The following is a 21,044-nucleotide window of genomic DNA, read 5'->3' on the forward strand; positions in this document are numbered from 1 at the left end:
AGGCCTATTTTATCAGGAAATTCAGAACTTTTTGAACAGGAAATTAGGGTGATCAGAAACGGGTATTATTACTCATGTGAATGGAAGTTCTGCATGATTTGGTCTTCTACGTGGCTGAAGCCATCACGACCTCCACAAATCTACAAGTTCATAGTTTGTTTTGTTTAGTTCAACATCCGCCAAAAAATATTCCTTGAATATTAAGAACTTATGCAGCAAGACTACTCTTCATCAAAAATTTTGACTAAAGAATCGAATCCGGTCCAAAACTGTACTTACAATCCAATATTTAAATTCTCAAGCAGAAAATTTGAAAAAGCGGGAAGCTACCAACCAATTCACAAGTATGGTGCATACACTTTAACAGCAATCTACAACTTTCAATTTTCCTTCTAATGATCATCTGGAATTATCCAGGGGGAATATGGATGGGATTTATCTAGGGGGATTTTTCCACAGGAAGCGATTTCCTGGGGGAAATTTCCCGGCGTATTCCTGGGGAAATACGCCGGGGAAATTTTCTGGGGAGAATACGCCTAGACCCATCTCCCAGTACATTCTCATTAATTACTTTTACTTCATGTTGGAACGGCTTGTCTCTAAAGTTGTTAAAACAGTTCTTCTCGGTATTTCTATGAAAATACAGAGTATTTCTCTTCTTTAATGTTAAAAGATCATGAATTTATAATTTGAGAAATGCTATCTGTTGCCCAAACTTTCAAACCGACAGGAAATTCAATTCTCCAAATGGAAAACCGGTGACAGTTTAAACAATTTATGTAGAATGTATTATTATGCTGGGGAGAACATATTGTTCCAGAAACAGACATTTTACGTCATCCCTATCAACTTAAACAAGATTAATATGCCCCAAGCCATAGGTTTCTGGGCCATTTTATTCTAAGAGACGTTACAACAGTTGCATCTGCGTCGCAGTGGAAGGTATATCGAAATATGTTAAAGGCACTAGTCCTCTTCTTGATATGTACTGCCGCTTACTGTGAGGTCACTAAGCTGTATAAGCCCTGTGGAAAATCCAAATGTAAGTATTTGAAAACGCCATATTACTCTAGAAGGAGAAAAGTTTTTTTTTCAAGATAGTTAAATAATGAAAAGCTAGCACTTCGGGAGTGAATTAAGAACATATTAATAAGTTTTTCTGTTCCGCTTCTTTCTTTTTGTTGTGTTGTCTTTTTTTCTTCTTCTTTTTGATTCTTCGCGGAGAATAATGAATCTTTTTGTGTAAATTTATGTATTCAGGAGGGTCAAAGAACTCATATTGAACGGAATCAGAAAAACAATTAAAATTGCTACATGAAATGTTCAAGGAGCCAAAATTGTTTTAGGAAAGATGGGTCTAAAATCGTTGAAAGATTTCATTGTCATCCTGTCATAATGTACTTTTTCCTTTGTTTTCTACGTAATTTGAGAAGCTTTGGGCCTTATTTTGACCTTCTCCATAGCATCACCCAAGTAGAATATATCGTTGACCGCCACTCTTCTTTCATTAAATTTTAGAATTTATATTGCGTTGCGGAACACCTAAGTAGCCCTTTTATATGGATGGACCTTTAGTGCCTCCATTTTTACATTCTTTACGCGCATACAGTTTCCATTAAACTCGATAAGAACTTTCAGCCAATAAAAAGTTTTATATATATACCGGGTTCTTGTGCAGAGTTGCCATCCCTAGTGATTCATCACTATTTCTAGTTTTTTTTATGTTTGCTAGCGATTTTCATCTAGCTAGTGATTTTTGTTCTAAAACTAGGGATTTTTTCTTAAATCTGGTGATTTTTTCAGGATATAGCGTGTATATTCATGAGTCAATCGAATAACTCATACATGAAGCTAATTAACATAAAAAAAAACACAAAAGAGTGATTCACTGCAGTTTTTAATATGTTCTAGATTAGCATTTATGCAAATATACCGGCTTTGAAGCTTCCGTTTTCCCAACATATCAGATACTATCTATTTCATAACATTCGCTCAGGTCGAATTTTTGTCTTCATATTTATGGGTTTTTTTTTTTAGCAATAGAACAGAAATGAAGTCATTGAAAAATAAGAAGGTAGACATTAAATATAATTTTCTAAATGAAAAAAGAAATCATTGAAAAAGAAAATAGGACCTAGTGCTTTTTATAATAGGATTTGTAATATATATCTACTCTGGCAATGGTCTAGTGGTTTTAATCTTTACTTCTAATATCTAATCGAAACTCTAATAACTCTCCAAATTCTCTTATTTGTAATTGAAACACCTAATAAGTGCGGATAACGTCCTATTCTTTAAGTTTTTGGATTTATGTGCTAAAATATCAAACATTTTGTGGTAATGAACTGTAAGAATGGAGCGATACGGCTCAATAGTAACCGAAGCTTTAAGAAACGGAATTTTCATATCAATCGATATATCATCGGCTTATTATGTTGATTCCAAATATATAAGATTCATAAGGCTTAGTTTTAGCCATAAAGGCTACGAAACTGCGAAAATTTGCCCGATTTTTGAAAGAGGGAAGAAACACCAACTAAAAGTCAAAGAATTTCCATTACAATCAAACTATTAGATTTGGCGAATCAGAGAACCCTACTGCAGAGGTTTCAAGCCCCTATCTGCAAAAGTATTGAATTTAGTATTTTTTGTCAGATGAAAAATCACGGATGCTGTTATTTATATTTTCCAGGGGTGATCGTATCGAACCAACGGCACTAGAACTTCGAGAGAGGGCTAGTTTGAAAGGGCATTAGCATTTCTAGTGTTCCTTTTATTTGACCAAAAAGTTCAGACGGCCAAAAGTTCCTCCCATGTCCCTTTTTTCCAAAAAAAATTATTCGGTCAAAAGTTTGAGATAGCTATTTTACCATTGTTGAAAGGTTCCAAAACTATTCCTTTAGATTTAACATACCTCACGCAGCCCCTGCGGATAGGTCTGGGATGATTGTATGCTAAGGCAATTTGATAGAGATAATAAGGATAAGTTGCTATGAAAACCAGTTTCATAGCCACAAAAAAATTAACGGGTGACAGAATGCATTGGACTTGTATAATTTGAGCTATATTTTTGGACATAAGGGATGGGGGGTAAGGTTAGGTTACTTTGCCCCACGCCCCCCTAGTGTACAAATATATAGCCCAAATTATATTATTATATGAAAAAAAAGTATTATATTTACATCATATTTTGGTATATTTCATTATAAGTAACATAACTATATTTCTTGGGTGTGTTACGTATAATTAACAAGTACCTCTTTTTTTTATTAAAGAACAATAAGACCAATGCTTATTGAAATTAAATCTAAAAAAACAAGTTTTTTTAGTTGAAAATGAGGAGCGACATTAAAACTTAAAACGAACAGAAATTATTCTGTATATGAAAGGGGCTGTCGCCTCCTCAACGCCTCGCTCTTTACACTAAAGTTTTTTATTATTTTAAAAAATGAAGTTGCGAGACAGGGTCAAACTTTAGCGCAAAGAGCGAGGCGTTGAGGAGGGGACAGCCACTTTCATATACAGAATAATTTCTATTCTTTTTAAGTTTTAATGTCGCTACTTACTTTCAGTTAAAAAAAACTTGTTTTGTTTTATTTAATTCCTGAACATTTTTGACTTAATGCAGGCTTGATTTTGGCTCACCGTACATGAATAATTAAAACAAAATTTGCATATTAATTTTAATTTTTTTTTGGCTAAATGGCTTTCTCGAAATTTTGATCTGACGTAACTTGCGAATTAACTTACGTAACGAAACGAACTTCTATATTCGTATATTTTTATTACGTACATTAGGGGGTTCGCCCTCCTAGTCAATACCTCGGTCTTTACGCTAAAGTTCAAATTTTGTTCCAATTCTTTAAGGCTGACCCCATAATCATAAAGGCAGTTAATTCGAATAAATTGCTCTGATGAAAGTACAAAAAAAAAGTTTTGCGTAAAGAGCTAGGTAATGACTAGGCGGCGAACTCAATCATATACGTAATAGTTTCTGTTCATTTTAAGTTTTGATGTTGCTCCTTACTTTCAGTTGAAAAACATGTTTTTTAATATAAATATATTCTTAGACCACACTGGCTATAATCAAAAAAGGTTATTTTTTATAAACGATTTCTGATCGTTTTTTAAATAATGCTGGGAAATCCGGGGCCCCTTCATATCAATGTCCCTTCCCCCAAGAAAGCTTCATCCATGGAAATATCCTCCAACGTAACCCTCTCCCCCCCAACTACCAGAAAAAATCCCCCTGAAAACTTCTGTATACTTCCCAATAACCAATACTATATGTAAACATTGGGCAAAGTTCATAACTTGCAGACCTTCCCCCGGAGACTGTGGGGGATTAAGTCATTCTCAAAGACATAGCTATTGTATTTTTCGACCATGCTTAATAAAAATGCTGTCTCAAAATTTTGATCGGGGGTCTTTGGGAAAACAATAAGCGTTGGAGGGGGCCTAGCTGCTCTCCATTTTTTGTTCACTTAAAAAGGACACTAGAACTTTTAGTTTCCGTTCGAGTGAGCCCTCCCGCAATATTCTAGGACCACTGGGTTGATGCGATCACCCATGGAAAAAAAAATAAAATAAACACACATCCATGATCTTTCTTCTGGCCAAAAAAAATTCCACATGTTTGCAGATAGGAGCTTGAAACTTCTACAGTAGGGTTCTCTAATACGCTGAATCTGATAGTGTGATTTTAATTAGAGTTCTATGACCTTTAGGGGGTGTTTCTCCCTTTTTTTTGAAAATAAGGCAAATATTCTCAAGCGCGTTACTTTTAATGGGTAAGACTAAACTTGATGAAATTTATATATTTGAAATCAGCAAAAAAAATATAATTCTTTTGATTGATCTATTGGTATCAAAATTCCGTTTTTTAGAGTTTCTATTACTATTGACCCGGGTTGCTGTTTACTTACTGTTCGTTACGGCGAACTGTTTTATTTGTAAAGAGTGGGACAAATTTTTTCCATGAAAATATATAAAGGTCATTTTCAAATTTGTCATTGGTGTTCCAATTATTGTACGAGCTCGGCTAGAGTAACAAGAAAATAGTTTCTATATTTTTGGGGAAAAACTGGGGCTTTGAATCGACAAGGAAACAAAAATTAAAATTAAAATATTTCGATTAGATCACCGACAACCAATTTTCAGTGATCGGGGTATAAGCCAAGGGTGCCAATTCTGGAAAATACAGTACAGGGATGAAGCAAGGATTGTGTTCTATTCTCTGCATGAAAATGTGAAAGGGCATTTTTCAAAATTTCTAAGGGGAATTTTCGCTTGAGAAACAATAAAGCATCAATTTAAAAGTATTTTTCCACATCTAGGGGGGGGGTAATTTTACCCCCTTCTTATAGGTTCGATTTTATAGAGCATGGTAAAGAAACAAAACAACTATTAATTAAAATAATAAAGAGTATTTTAATTCTAGCTATTTCTAGTCAATAATCTAGTGATTTTTCAAGAATCTAGTGATTTTTTTCACCAGGTTTCAACTCTGTCCTTGTGATGTTAAATACTATTAAGTCTACCTACAAATCCTTTTCTTGCATATTATAATCATTGACAAATTTCAAACATTCATCTTTTAGATAAGCTACTTTAGAAAAAACAACTTGAAGAATCTATGATGATCTACTGAGTTTTTAGTAAAAGTTGGATGATACATTAGCATTAAGAGTAAAGCTTAAAATAGATCCTCTCGTTGGGATAGTGTCTGCCTTTTTTAACCTTTAACGTCCAATGTATGTGATTAAACGCTTATTTTTGTGTTTCAGTCTCATTTAGGTTTAATAGTTCTCTAAATTTATGTCGAATTTGAATGTATTATTTGAATTTTATGGGTAAAAGGGTAATAAAATTACGGTGTTGACAAACCTCAAATCTAAAAAATTATGAGATTTGTGTACAGCTACAAATGTTTTTCTTATAGTATTTAAGAATCAGGCGAACAAGCAAGTAAATAAAACTTTTTTCTAAGGACGTTATTCAAAGACAATACTGTAAAGTCTAAACTTCCATGTAAATAAAAAACTTTGTCAATCATCAGTAGGGAAAGCCCTAATGACTCCGAGGGGGACTCCATATATGGGCATAGAGTCCCTAGGGAGATGGTTTTTGTCACTGAGAATGAAAAAATATGATTTTTTTCACTTGAAAAAACTGGATTTTTCTCACTTTTATGGATGTTTCTTGGACGGTTATGAGTGTTAGTCAATTTATTTGTTGTTTTTCATGGATGTCAACTGCAATTTATGTCTGTTTTTATGGTTTTTGTCACTGAGAATTAAAAAACAGGATTTTTATCACTTTGATTGATGTTTCATGGATGGTTATGAGTATTGGTCAATTTATTGGTTATTTTTCATGGATGTCAACAGCATTTTATGTCTGTTTAATGGTTTTTGTCACTGAGAATAAAAAACAGGATTTTTCTCACTTTGATGTATTTTCAAGATCAATTGATCTATTGTTGTTGTTGTTCGTCCAGGTTTACGCTAAGGGGCATGTATTGATCTAGGGGAACTAAATTTCCAAGGTCAATTTTTTTTCTTGGATGTCAACAAGAGTTCACATCAACAATTGCTGGATTATCGAGTCTAGCGGGGACAGGGTCAATTACAGCTCTTTCAAGATCAATTGATTTTTTGTTGTTCGTCTAGGAGAATTGTCTCCGGGCGAAGTTTATTAATGTCTGACGGATGATGTCAAGGTTGATTGATTGTTGGTGTTCGTCCAGGAGAATTGTCTCCGGGCGAAGTTTATTAATGTCTGACGGATGATGTCAAAGTCAATTGATTTGTTGATGTTAAACTAGAAGAATTGTCCCCTGGCGAAGTTTATTAATGTCTGATGGATGATGTAAAGGTCGATTGATTTGTTGGTGTTAATCCAGGAGAATTGTCTCCGGGCGAAGTTTTTTTTGTTATAGTTCTAGTATAGTTTAGTTTTAGTTAAGAGTTTAGAGTTTTTATATTAGAGTCTTAACTTAGAGTTTTTATTGACTTTCTATTTCTATGCTATTTATATTTAATTTTTTAATGTCTGAGCCTATTTGCCTATACGAGATACAAAGTTATATGGTTATATTAGTTTAGTTATAGTTCAGAGTTGAGAGTTTTAGATTAGAGTCTTACCCTAGAGAATTAGGTAGGCTTATTTATTCGTTTGGTTTTAGTTAAGATTTAATAGTTTTACCTTAAAGTCTTAGCTTAGAGTTGAAGTTCAGTTTAGTTATAGTTAAGTTTTACTTAAGAGTTTAGAGTTTTAACTTACAGTCTTAGCTTAGAGTTGAAGTTCAGTTTAGTTATAGTTAAGAGTTTAGAGTTTTTACCTTAGAGTCTCAGCATAGAGTTTTCTTAGAGTTCTAGTTTAGTTTAGTTTTAGTTAAGAGTTTAGAGTTTTAGCTTAGAGTCTCAGCCTAGAGTTTAGTTAGAGTTCTAGTTTAGTTTAGTTATAGATAAGAGTTTTAGCTTAGACTTAGAGTTTTAACTAGAGTTCTAGTTCAGTTTAGTTTTAGTTAAGAGTTTAGAGTTTTAGCTTAGAGTCTTAGCTTAGAATTTTTTTTGAAGTTCTAGTTTAGTTTATTTCTAGTTAAGAGTTTAGACTTGTAGCTTAGAGTCTTAGCTTAAAGCTTTTACTATAGTTGAAGTTTTCTCTAGTTATAGTTAACAGTTTGGAGCTTTAGTTTAGATTCCTAAAATAGTCCTTTAGTTAGAGTTCTAGTTTAGTTTGGTTTTATTTAAGAGTTTAGAGTTTTTGCCAAGAGTATTATATTAGAGTTGAAGTTCAGTTTAGTTATAGTTAAGAGTTTAGAGTTTTAGCTTAGAGTCATAGCTTAGAGTTTTAGTTAAAGTTATAGTTTAGTTAAGTTTTAGTTAAGAGTTTAGAGTTTTACCTTACAGTCTTAGCTTAGAGTTGAAGTTCAGTTTTGTTATAGTTAAGAGTTTAGAGTTTTTACCTTAGAGTCTTAGCTTAGAGTTTTTTTTAGAGTTCTAGTTTAGTTTTAGTTAAGAGTTTTGAATTTTAGCTTAGAGTCTCAGCATAGAGTTTAGTTAGAGTTCTAGTTTAGTTTAGTTATAGTTAAGAGTTTTAGCTTAGACTTAGAGTATTAATTAAATTTCTAGTTAAGTTTAGTTTTAGTTAAGATTGTAGAGTTTTAGCATAGAGTTTTAGCTTAGAGTTTTTGTTAGAGTTCTAGTTTAGTTTAGTTTTAGTTAAGAGTTTAGAGTTTTTGTTTACAGTCTTAGCTTAGAGTTTTTGTTGAAGTTCTAGTTTAGTTTAGTTTTAGTTAAGAATTTAGATCTTTAGCTCAGAGTCTTAGCTTAGAGTTTTATTTAGAGTTGAAGGTTAGTTTAGTTTTAGTTAAGAGTTTAGAGTTTTAGCTTAGAGTCTTAGGTTAGAGTTTTGTTAGAGTTCGAGTTCAGTTTAGTTTTAGTTAAGAGTTTAGAGTTTTTAGCTTAGAGTCTTAGCTTAGAGTTTTTGTTGAAGTTCTAGTTTAGTTTAGTTTTAGTTTAGAGTTTAGAGTTTTAGCCTAGAGTCTTAGCTTAGGGTTTTAGTTAGAGTTGAAGTTTAGTTTAGTAATAGTTAAGAGTTTAGAGTTATAGTTTAGAGTCTTAGCTTAGAGTTTTTGTTAGAGTTCTAGTTTCGTTTGGTTTTAGTTAAGAGTTTAGATTTTTAACTTACATTCTTATCTTAGATTTGTAGTTTAGGTTAGTTATAGTTAAGAATTTAGAGTTTTAGCTTAGAGTCATAGCTTAGAGTTTTAGTTAAAGTTATACTTTAGTTAAGTTTTAGTTAAGAGTTTAGAGTTTTACCTTACAGTCTTAGCTTAGAGTTGAAGTTCAGTTTAGTTATAGTTAAGAGTTTAGAGTTTTTACCTTAGAGTCTTAGCTTAGAGTTTTTGTTAGAGTTCTAGTTTAGTTTAGTTTTAGTTAAGAGTTTAGAGTTTTAGCTTAGAGTCTCAGCATAGAGTTTAGTTAGAGTTCTAGTTTAGTTGGTCTTAGCTTAGAGTTTTAGTTAGAGTTCTAGTTTAGTTTAGTTTTAGTTAAGAGTTTAGAGTTTTACCTTAAAGTCTTAGCTTAGAGTTTTAGTTAGAGTTCTAGTTTAGTTTAGTTTTAGTTGAGAGTTTTGAGTTTTAAATTAAAGTCCTAGCTTAGAGTTTCAGTTAGGGTTGAAGTTTCGTTTAGTTTAGTTATAGTTAAGAGTTTATAGTTTTAGGTTAGAGTCTTAGCTTAGAGTTTTGGTTAGAGTTATTGTTTAGTTTAGTTTTAGTTAAGAGTTTTAGCTTAGAGTTTTAGCCTAGAATCTTAGCTTAGAGATTTAGTTAGAGTTGAAGTTTAGTCTAAACTAGCATAACCACAAAATTCCACAATATTACATAGAAATACCAAAACCATAGGTTAGATTTGGTTAGGATAGGTTAGAGGTTAGGTTTCTCCACGTTTAAGTTAGGTTATATTAGGTTAGCTTATAATGAGCGCTCATGATAAGCTAACCTAATCTAACCTAACTTAAACGTGGAGAAACCTAACCTCTAACCTAATCTAACCTATGGTTTTGGTATTTCTAGGTAATATTGTGGAATTTTGTGGTTATGCTAGTGTTAAGCTGTGTTATGCTGTGGTTAAGCTAAGACTCTATGGTAAAACTCTAAACTTATAACTAAAACCAAACGAAACTAGAACTCTAACTAAAACTCTAAGCTAAGACTCTAAGCTAAAAACTCTAAACTCTTAATTAAAACTAAACTAAACTAGAACTCTAACAAAAACTCTAAGTTATGACTCTAAGCTAGAAAACTCTAAACTCTTAAATAAAATAAACTAAACTAAAACTCTAAGCTAAGTCTCTAAGGTAAAACTCCAAACTCTTAACTATAACTAAACTAAACTAGAACTGTAACAAAAACTCTAAGCTAAGACTCTAAGCTAAATCTCTAAACTCTTAACTAAAACTAAACTAGAACTTCAACAAAAACTCTAAACTAAGACTCTAAGCTAAAATTCTAAACTCTTAACTAAAACTAAACTAAACTAGAACTCTAACAAAAACTCTAAGCTAAAACTCTATGCTAAAAATCTAAACTCTTAACTAAAACTAAACTAAACTATAACTCTAAAAAAAACTCTAAGCCAAGACTCTAATGTAAAAAATCTAAACTCTTAACTATAACTAAACTGAACTTCAACTCTAATCTAAGAATGTAAGGTAAAACTCTAAATTCTTAACTAAAACTTAACTAAACTATAACTTTAACTAAAACTCTAAGCTATGACTATAAGCTAAAACTCTAAATTCCTAACTATAACTAACCTAAACTTCAACTCTAAGCTAAGACTGTAAGGTAAAACTCTAATCTCTTAACTAGAACCAAACGAAACTAGAACTCTAACAAAAACTCTAAGCTAAGACTCTAAGCTAAAACTCTAAACTCTTAACTATTACTAAACTAAACTTCAACTCTAACTAAAACTCTAAGCTAAGACTCTAGGCTAAAACTCTAAACTCTTAACTAAAACTGAACTAAACTATAACTTTAACTAAAACTCTAAGCTATAACTAAGCTAAAACTATAAATTCTTAACTATAACTAAACTAAACTTCAAATCTAAGATAATACTTTAAGTTAAAAATATAAACTATTAACTAAAACAAAACGAAACTAGAACTCTAACAAAAACTCTAAGCTAATACTCTAAGCTAAAACTCTAAACTCTTAACTATTACTAAACTAAACTTCCACTCTAACTAAAACTGTAAGCTAAGACTCTAGGCTAAGACTCTTAACTAAAACTAAACTAAACTAGAACTTCAACAATAAATCTAAGCTACGACTCTATTCTAAAAGCTCTAAACTCTTAACTAAAACTAAACTGAACTAGAACTCTAACAAAAACTCTAAGCTAAGACTCTAAGCTAAAACTCTAAACTCTTAACTAAAACTAAACTAAACTTCAACTCTAACTAAAACTCTAAACTAAGACTCTAAAATAAAACTCTAAACTCTTAACTAAAACTAAACTAAACTAGAACTTCAACAAAAACTCTAAGCTAAGACTGTAAGCAAAAACTCTAAAATCTTAACTAAAACTAAACTAAATTAGAACTCTAACAAAAACTCTAAGCTAAAACTATGCTAAAACTCTAGACTCTTGACTAACACTAAACTGAACTAGAACTCTAATTAAAACTCTAAGTCTAAGCTAAAATTCTTAACTATAAATGAACTAAACTAGAACTCTAACTAAACTTTATGCTGACACTCTAAGCTAAAACTCTAAACTCTTAACTAAAACTAAACTAAACTAGAACTCTAACAAAAACTCTAAGCTAAGACTCTAAGGTAAAAACTCTAAGCTTAGAGTTTTGTTAGAGTTCTAGTTTAGTTTAGTTTTAGTTAAGAGTTTAGAGTTTCTAGCTTAGAGTCCACGTTTAAGCTAGGTTAGATTAGGTTAGTTTATCATGAGCGCTCATGATAAGCTAACCTAATCTAACCTAGCTTAAAAGTTGAGAAAACTAACCTCTAACCTAACCTAATCTAACCTATGGTTTTTGTATTTCTATGTAATATTGTGGAATTTTGTGGTTATGCTAGTTTAGACTATACTTCAACTCTAACTAAATCTCTAAGCTAAGATTCTAGGCTAAAACTCTAAGCTAAAACTCTTAACTAAAACTAAACTAAACAATAACTCTAACCAAAACTCTAAGCTAAGACTCTAAGCTAAAACTCTTAACTATAACTAAACTAAACGAAACTTCAACCCTAACTAAAACTCTAATCCAAGACTTTAAGGTACAACTCAAAACTCTTAACTAAAACTAAACTAAACTAGAACTCTAACTAAAACTCTAAGCTAAGACTTTAAGGTAAAACTCTAAACTCTTAACTAAAACTAAACTAAACTAGAACTCTAACTAAAACTCTAAGCTAAGACTAACTAAACTAGAACTCTAACTAAACTCTATGCTGAGACTCTAAGCTAAAATTATAAACTCTTAACTAAAACTAAACTAAACTAGAACTCTAACAGAAACTCTAAGCTAAGACTCTAAGGTAAAAACTCTAAACTCTGAGCTATAACTAAACTGAACTTCAACTCTAAGCTAAGACTCTAAACTCTTAACTATTACTAAACTAAACTTCAACTCTTTCTAAAACTCTAAGCTAAGACTCTAGGCTGAAACTCTTAACTAAAACTAAACTATAACTTTAACTAAAACTCTAACATATGACTCTAAGCTAAAACTCTAAATTCTTAACTATAAATAACCTGAATTAAAACTCTATGATAATACTGTAAGTTAAAAGTATAACAGCTAAACTAAAACCAAACTAAACTAGAACCATCAAAAAAATTCTAGGCCAAGACTCTAAGCAAAATATCTAAACTCGTAACTATTACTATACCAAACTTCAACTCTAACTAAAACTCTAAGCTAAGAATCTAGGCTAAAACTCTAAACTCTTAACTAAAACTAAACTAAACTAGAACTTCAACAAAAACTCTAAGCTAAGACTCTAAGCTAAAAACTCTAAACTGTTAACTAAAACTGAACTGAACTAAAACTCTAACAAAAACTCTAAGCTAAGACTCTAAGCTAAAACTCTAAACTCTTAACTAAAACTAAACTAAACTTCAACTGTAACTAAAACTCTAAACTAAGACTGTAAGCAAAAACTCTAAACTCTTAACTAAAACTAAACTAAACTAGAACTTCAACAAAAACTCTAAGCTAAGACTCTATGCAAAAACTCTAAACTAAACTGAACTAGAACTCTAGTTAAAACTCTAAGTCTAAACTAAAACTCTTAACTATAACTAAACTAAACTAGAACTCTAACTAAACTCTATGCTGAGACTCTAAGCTAAAACTCTAAACTCTTAACTATAACTAAACTGAACTAGAACTCTAATTAAACTCTATGCTGAGACTCTAAGGTAAAACCTCTAAATTCCTAACTATAACTAAACTGAACTTCAACTCTAAGCTAAGACTGTAAGGTAAAACTCTAAACTCTTAAGTAAAACTTAACTATAAATAAACTGAACTTCAACCCTATGATAAGACTGTATGGTAAAACTATAAACTCTTAACTAAAACCAAACGAAACTAGAACTCTAACAAAAACTCTAAGCTAAGACTCTAAGTTAAAACTCTAAACTCTTAACTATTACTAAACTAAACTTCAACTCTAACTTAAACCCTAAGCTAAGACTCTAGTATAAAACTCTAAACTCTTAACTAAAACTAAACTAAACTAGAACTTCAATAAAAACTCTAAGCTAAGACTCTAAGCTAAAAACTCTAAACTCTTAACTAAAACTAAACTAAACTAGAACTCTAACAAAAAAAACTTCGCCCGGAGACAATTCTCCTGGATGAACACCAACAAATCAATCGACCTTGACATCATCCGTCAGACATTAATAAACTTCGCCAGGAGACAATTCTTCTGGACGAACAGCAACAAATCAATTAACCTTGACATCATCCGTCAGACATTAATAAACTTCGCCCGGAGACAATTCTCCTGGACTAACACCAACAATCAATCAACCTTGACATCATCCGTCAGACATTAATAAACTTCACCCGGAGACAATTCTCCTGGACGAACAACAACGAATCAATTGATCTTGAAAGAGCTGTAATTGACCCTGTCCCTGCTAGACTCGATAATCCAGCAATTGTTGATGTGAACTCTTGTTGACATCCAAGAAAAAAAATTGACCTTGGAAATTTAGTTCCCCTAGATCAATACATCTCCCCAAGCGTACAACTGGTCGACCAACAACACCAACAAATAACTCAATCTTGAAAATACGTCAAAGTGAGAAAAATCTTGTTTTGTATTATCACTGACAAAAACCATTTAACAGACATAAATTATTGTTAACAAGCATGAACAATCGTAATTCTAATTAACAGTACACATAACCGCCATATAAACATCAATCAAAGTGAGAAAAATTTTGTATTATTTTTCTCACTGACAAAAACCATGAAAACAGACAGTAAGTACAGTTGACATTTATGAAAAACAACAAATAAATTACCAAAAAGTCAAAATCGTCAATAAAACATCAATGAATGTGAGAAAAATCCTGTTTTTTCAAGTGAGAAAAATCCTGTTTTTTCATTCTCAGTGAAAAAAACCCTCTCCCTAGGGACTCTATGCCCATATATGGACTCCCCCTCGGAGTCATTAGGGCTTTCCTACTATCGTCAAGAACATCTTTATTGCGGAGTATGTCTACAATCATCAAACAGGCAAACATGCAATTTGCGTACATTTTTTCAGATGATTCGCGTATTTTTTTTTCATTTTGAATTTTTCCCAATCCTCTCTTCCAAAAAAAAAAATCGTCGACTACACATAAACTGAGGAAGTGATTCGGTCAAATAGGCTATTTAAAATATGAATAAAGGTGAAACTAGAGTTTCTTTGGGACACATTTTAGCAAAGATCAACACAACCTTAAGTCAACAAAGCAGCACAAACTTGTCCCCTTCCCCACTAAATTCACAGGTTCATTCGCAGCTCCCTTCAATGACGCTCCAACTTCCTTTGTATTTTCCCTTTTAGCCTTTTCCCATCCTATGTTAGGGCGTCCTGAATTTCGCTTGACTCCGACAGGATTGCAAAAAAGACTGATCTTTGGCAATTGAGCAATCTAACTTAATCCCCCACTGTTCCTGGGGGAAGGGCTGCAAGTTATAAACTTTGCCCATTGTTTACATATAGTATTGGTTATTGGGAAGCATACAGGCATTTTCAGGAGGACTTTTTTTCTAGTGGGGGTCGGGGTCAGATTAGGCGTTACAGGAGAGGATCTTTCCATGAAGGGTATTTCCTTTGGGGAAAGAATATTTCTATGAAGGGGGCACTAGATTTCCCAGCATTATTTAAAAAACGATCAGAAATTAAATAATAAAACAAATCTTTTTTCAACTAAAAGTAAGAAGCAACATTAAAACTTAAAATGAACAGAAATTATTACGTATATGAGGTGGTTCGCCCCCTAGTCAATATCTCGCTCTTTACGCTAAAGTTTTGTTAGTACTTTCAAAAGAGCTATCTACTCTAATTAAATTGCCTTTGTGATTCAGAGGTTTATGATTCGAACAAAATTCGAACTTAAGCGCAAAGAGCGAGGTATTGACTAGGGAGCGAACTCCCTCATATACGTAATAAAAACATACGCATATAAAAAATTCGTTACGTAAGCTAATTCGTAAGTTACGTCATAACAAAATTTCGAGAAAGCCAATTAGCCAAAAGAAGTATAATTAATATGCGAATTTTTCTTGAATTATTCATGCCCGGTAAGTCAAATTCAAAGCCGTATTAATTCAAAAACGTTCATAAATTAACTAAAAAAAAAAAGTTTTTTTTTAACTGAAAGTAAGGAGTGATATTAAAACTTAAAACGAACAGAAATTATTCCGTATATGAAAGGGAGTGTCTCCTCCTCAACGCCTCGCTCTTTACGCTAAAGTTTGACTCTGTCTCACAACTTAATTTTTTATAACAATAAAAAACTTTAGCGTAAAGAGCGAGGCGTTGAGGAGGAGACAGCCCCTTTCATATACGAAATAATTTCTGTTCGTTTTAAGTTTTAATGTCGCTCTCTACTTTCAGTAAAAAAAGACTTGTTTTTTTTAGTTAATCTAAGAAAAAGGACGAGTCATTTTCTTTGAAAGAGTATCTTGGTGAGAATTGTAGCATCATATTCAACATATTTAAAAGCCCTGTTGCAAATATTTGCAGTTCCTATTTGAAAGAGCATGGGTTTTAGAGGTTTTCCGAAAAATTTGAAAACGGGCGAGTGTTTCATTATTTTTTATTTATTTTTCGAGGTGTGATCATATTGAAATGAAGACTATTAAATATCAGAAGAGGATTTATTTGAAATGAATTTAAAAGGGCCGATGCCCTTCCAAAGTTTTAAGAGAGATCGTGCCATAGCAAAGTGTCAACTTGTGTTGTTCTATACTATCGAGTGAAAAAACAACGGAGGTAGCCAATCGTCTTCGAACCATCAAAAGTAATTCTTCGGTTTCAGAGGCAATGCTCTAGCGTTGCCTATAGTAAAGGCCATACGGCTTAAATGTTTTATTATTTATTTATTTATTTTTTCGCAGAGGCACTTCATATGGAAGGGGTCGTCGTAGAAACTTCAAAGGGGGCTCATTCGATTGGAAATCGAAAGTTCTAGTGCCCTTTTTAATAGTCGAAAGTGATTAGAGGGCAACTAGTCCCCCCGCACGCTCATCATTCCCCCAAACACATCCAATCAAAATTTTGAGATGGCCATTTTGTTCAGCGTAGTTGATTTCCAGATAGAAAATATGTTTTTGAGGAGGACACTCCCCCAAAACCCTCAGGGCAAGGGTTTTAAGTTATGCCCTGGGAGCGTATAAGGTTTTTATAGAAGGCGTTGTCGTAGAAACTTCAAAACAGGCTCATTTGATTAGAAATTCAAAGGGCTAGTGCCCTTTTTAATAGTCGGTAACGATTGGAGAGAAACTAGCCCCCCCCCCCACGCCCATAATTTCCCCAAACACATCCAATCAAAATTTGGAGATATTCATTTTGTTCAGCTTAGTTGATTTCCAGATAGAAAATATGTTTTTGAGGAGGACACTCCCCCAAATGCCTTAGGGCAAGGGTTTTAAGTTATGCCCTGGGGGCATATAAGGTTTTTATAGCAGGCGTTGTCGTAGAAACTTTAAAAAAGGCTCATTCGTTTAGAAATTCAAAGGGCTAGTGCCCTTTTTAATAGTCTAAATTGATTGGAGGGCAGCTAGCCCCCCCCCCCCATCCACGCCCTATTTTCTTCAAACCCATCCGATAAGAACCTTGAGATAGCTTTTTTTAAAAATAGTTCAAATACCATATAACGAAAACTCAGGGGTCTACACAGCCCCGCAGGGCCCGAGGGCAGGGGTTGTAAGTTATGCCCTGGGCGAATATATGGTTCTTAGTAAAGGTATGCTCGTTAAAAATTCAGAGATGGCTCATTTGATTGGAAATTGAAAGTTCTGGTTAAGTTTTTTCGAGTCAAAAGATATTGGAGGGCAACTAGCCCCCCACACCCCTTTTCCCCAAACGCATCCAGGAAAAATTTTGAGATAGGCATTAAATTAAAAAAATTTCAAAAGTCAGATAACAAAAACTCAGGTGTCCTCACAACCCCCCAGGGCCCGGGGGCAGGCGTTCTAAGTTATATTCTGGGGCATATATTGTTCGTGTGAAAGAGATGCTGGTATAAACTTCAGAGAGGGCTCATTTGATTGAATATTGAAAGTTCGAGCTCAAATTTTAATAGTCAAAAGAGATCCGAAGGCAGCTATCCCCCAACCCATCCGATGAAAATGTTGAGATAGACATCTTGTTAAAAATAGTTCAAAGGTCGGATAAGAAAAAATCCGGTGTCAATAGAACCCCCCAGGACACAGGGGAAGGCGTTCTAAGTTATGCCCTAAGGGCTTGTATGGTTCTTATGAAAGGGATGCTCGTATAAACTTCATAGAGGGCTCATTGTAAACAATGGGCAAAGTTCATAATTTCCAGCCCTTCCCCCGGGAATTGTGGGGGATTAAGTCATCCTGAAAAACATATTTATTAGTTTTTCGACTATTTTGAACAAAATGGCTATCTCAAAATTCTGATTGGGTGACTTTGGGAAAAAAATGAGCGTGGGAGGGGGCCAAGCTGCCCTCCAATTTTTTGGTCACTTACAAAGGACACTAGAAATTTTTATTTCTGTTAAAATGAGCCCTGTACGATATTTTAGGACTACTAGATCGATACAATCACCCCTGGGGGAAAAAAAAACACGCATCCGTGATCTTTCTTCTGACAAAAAATACAAAATTCCACATTTTTGCAGATAGGAGCTTGAAACTTCCGCAGTAGGGTTTTCTGATGCGCTGAATCCAATGGTATGATTTTCTATAAAGTTCTAGTTATATATTTGAAATCAGCATAAAAATCTGATTCTATAGATGTATCTAGGGGGTATCAAAATTCCAGTTTTTAGAGTTTCGGTTACTATTGAGCCGGGTCGCTCCTCACTTACAGTTCGTTACCACGAACTGTTTGATAAGCTCGAAACATTATTTCCCATAATATAAAAAACGCTATAATAACCAAGAGTACAGATAAAAAACAGATGAATGCACATTTACTCTTTTATTTATATATATATATATATATATATATATATATATATATATATATATATATATATATATATATATATATATATATAAAAAGAGAGAGAGAGAGAGAGAGAGAGAGAGAGAGAGAGAGAGAGAGAGAGAGAGAGAGAGAGAGAGAGAGAGAGAGAGAGAGAGAGAGAGAGAGAGAGAGAGAGAGAGAGAGAGAGAGAGAGAGAGAGAGAGAGAGAGAGAGAGAGAGAGAGAGAGAGAGAGAGAGAGAGAGAGAGAGAGAGAGAGAGAGAGAGAGAGAGAGAGAGAGAGAGAGAGAGAGAGAGAGAGAGAGAGAGAGAGAGAGAGAGAGAGAGAGAGAGAGAGAGAGAGAGAGAGAGAGAGAGAGAGAGAGAGAGAGAGAGAGAGAGAGAGAGAGAGAGAGAGAGAGAGAGAGAGAGAGAGAGAGAGAGAGAGAGAGAGAGAGAGAGAGAGAGAGAGAGAGAGAGAGAGAGAGAGAGAGAGATATATATATATATATATATATATATATATATATATATATATATATATATATATATATATATATATATATATATATATATATATATATATATATATATATATATATATGTATATATATATATATATATATATATATATATATACACACACACACACACACACACACACACACACATATATATATATATATATATATATATATATATATATATATATATATATATATATATATATATATATATATATATATATATATATATATATATATATATATATATATATATATATATATATATATATATATATATATATATATATATATATATATATATATATATATATATATATATATATATATATATATATATATATATATATATATATATATATATATATATATATATATATATATATATATATATATATATATATATATATATATATAAAACCTTTTCTCTTCTCTATTTTCTTTCTTACTAAAAAAAAATCCCTTGTGATTTATGTCAACTTCTCAACCTGGCTCTTATTTCAGCATTTGGCACAGTGAAACTGAATGAAGTTCGAGTGAGTCCGTGTCCACAAGCAGAGAAGAGGAAGCCGTGCGTCTTAAAACGTGGACACAATGTTACCGTTGAATTCGATTTTACGCCCAATATCAAAAGTAATAAATTTATAATAATTAATAACTAGATTAAGATAAAATATATACTAGATAAATTTATAACTAGATTAAGTTAGGTTAGGCTAAGTTAGGTTAGGCTAGGTTAGCCTACGTACGCGCGCGTACGTAGGCTAACCTAGCCTAACCTAACCTAACCTAACCTAACTTAACCTAACCTAACTTAATCTAACCTAACCTAATCAAACACCTAACTTTTGCCTGTCTCTCACCTAACCTAAGCTAACCTAAGTGAAGCGTCCGTAGGCTAACCTAACCTAACTTAACCTAACCTGATCTAACCTAACTTAATCTAGCCTAACCTAACCTAACCATACTCATGCCGAAAAGGTTAGGTTAACTTATCATGAGCACTCATGATAAGTTAACCTAACCTAACCTAACTTAAACAAGTAGAAATGTTTCTATTTATTTATTAATATTTATTTATACTTAACCTAACCTATTGTTTTGGAGGTTAGATGAAGGAGTTTGAACGATTGTCTTTAATAATAGAACGAGTCACTCAGTTTCTAATTTAAAAATTTGATGGGTAAATCCATAAGATAAAGGAGCCAAAATTTAATTTAAAATTAAAATAGAACTTTAAATTTTTCATCTCTTTGAGAAAAAAACCAGAACTGAAGTGGAGCCTTTTTATTTTCTTGGAAAAATTAAAAGAGAACTTTGAATTTTCTATGTCGTTGAGGAATTAAGAAATGAAGTGGAGGCTTTTTCATTTTCATTGGTAAAATTCAGAATTGAGCTAACTTTTTTTAATTCTTAAAGAAAATTCAAAAGAGAACTTGAACATTTTGCACTTCTTCGAGAAAACTCAGAATTAAAGTGATGCTCCTTATCTTCATGTCGAATATTCAAATCAATGTATAACTTTTTCTATCTTCTATGAAAAATTTGGAAAAGAACTTTAAATTTTTCATCTCTTTGCAAAAAATCGGAAAGTAAACTTAAGAAAATTAGAATTAAAGTGAAACTTTTTATCTTCACTGGAAAATAATCACAATCATAGTATAAATTTTCCTATCTTCTACAGAAAAATTTAGAACTGAACTTTGAATTTTTTATGTCTTTGAGAAATTAAGAACTGAGGTGGAAGGTTTTTTCATTTTCATTGGTAAAATTCAGAATTGAGTTAACTTTTTCTCTTCTTTAAGAAAATTCAGAAGAGAACTTGAACAATTTGCACTTCTTCGAGAAAACTCAGAATAAAGTGGAGTCCCTTATCTTCATGTTGAATATTCACAATCAATTTATAAATTTTTATATCTTCTATGAAAAATTTGTAACAGAACTTTAAATTTTTCCTCTCTTTGAGAAAAATCAGAACTTAATTTAAGAAAAATTATAAATAAAGTGAAAATTTTGATCTTCATGGAAAACAATCACAGTCATAGTATTACTTTTTCTATCTTCCACCGAAAAATTTAGAATTGAACTTTAAATTTCATTATTTCTTTGGGGAACTTAAAACTGAACTGGAAGATTTTTATTTTCTCTGGTGAAATTAGAAATGAAGTGTGTTCTTTGGTAAAATTCAGAAGAGAACTTGAACTTTTCTTCACTTCGTTGAGAAAATTTTAAGTTGAACTAGAACTTTTTATCTTCCGGGAAAATATTCACAAGTATGGTATTACTTTTTCTATCTTCCACCGAAAAATTTAGAATTGAA

At 32.3% G+C, this 21,044-nt stretch overlaps 1 protein-coding gene across 1 annotated transcript; it reads left to right on the forward strand.

The window, feature by feature from the left end:
* Positions 1–903: 903 nt before the first annotated feature.
* On the forward strand, positions 904–19,386 carry LOC148950499 (MD-2-related lipid-recognition protein-like). Its single transcript, XM_089091883.1, has 2 exons — positions 904–1,042; positions 19,229–19,386. The coding sequence occupies exons 1-2, from the start codon at positions 955–957 to the stop codon at positions 19,384–19,386; spliced, it is 246 nt and encodes an 81-aa protein (XP_088948009.1). The 5' UTR covers positions 904–954.
* The last annotated feature ends 1,658 nt before the right edge of the window (positions 19,387–21,044 follow it).

This window comes from Artemia sp. Qi Xiang Cuo, chromosome 7, assembly GCF_049724085.1.
Source record: "Artemia sp. Qi Xiang Cuo chromosome 7, ASM4972408v1, whole genome shotgun sequence".
Classification (NCBI taxonomy): domain Eukaryota; kingdom Metazoa; phylum Arthropoda; class Branchiopoda; order Anostraca; family Artemiidae; genus Artemia; species Artemia sp. Qi Xiang Cuo.

What these genes read in the sequence shown, in the direction of transcription:
- LOC148950499 (XM_089091883.1), top strand. Translation starts at nt 955, where the DNA reads ATGTTAAAGGCACTAGTCCTCTTCTTGATATGTACTGCCGCTTACTGT. An exon ending in GCCCTGTGGAAAATCCAAAT is followed by an intron (nt 1,043 to 19,228) that starts GTAAGTATTTGA and finishes CTCTTATTTCAG; the next exon opens with CATTTGGCACAGTGAAACTG.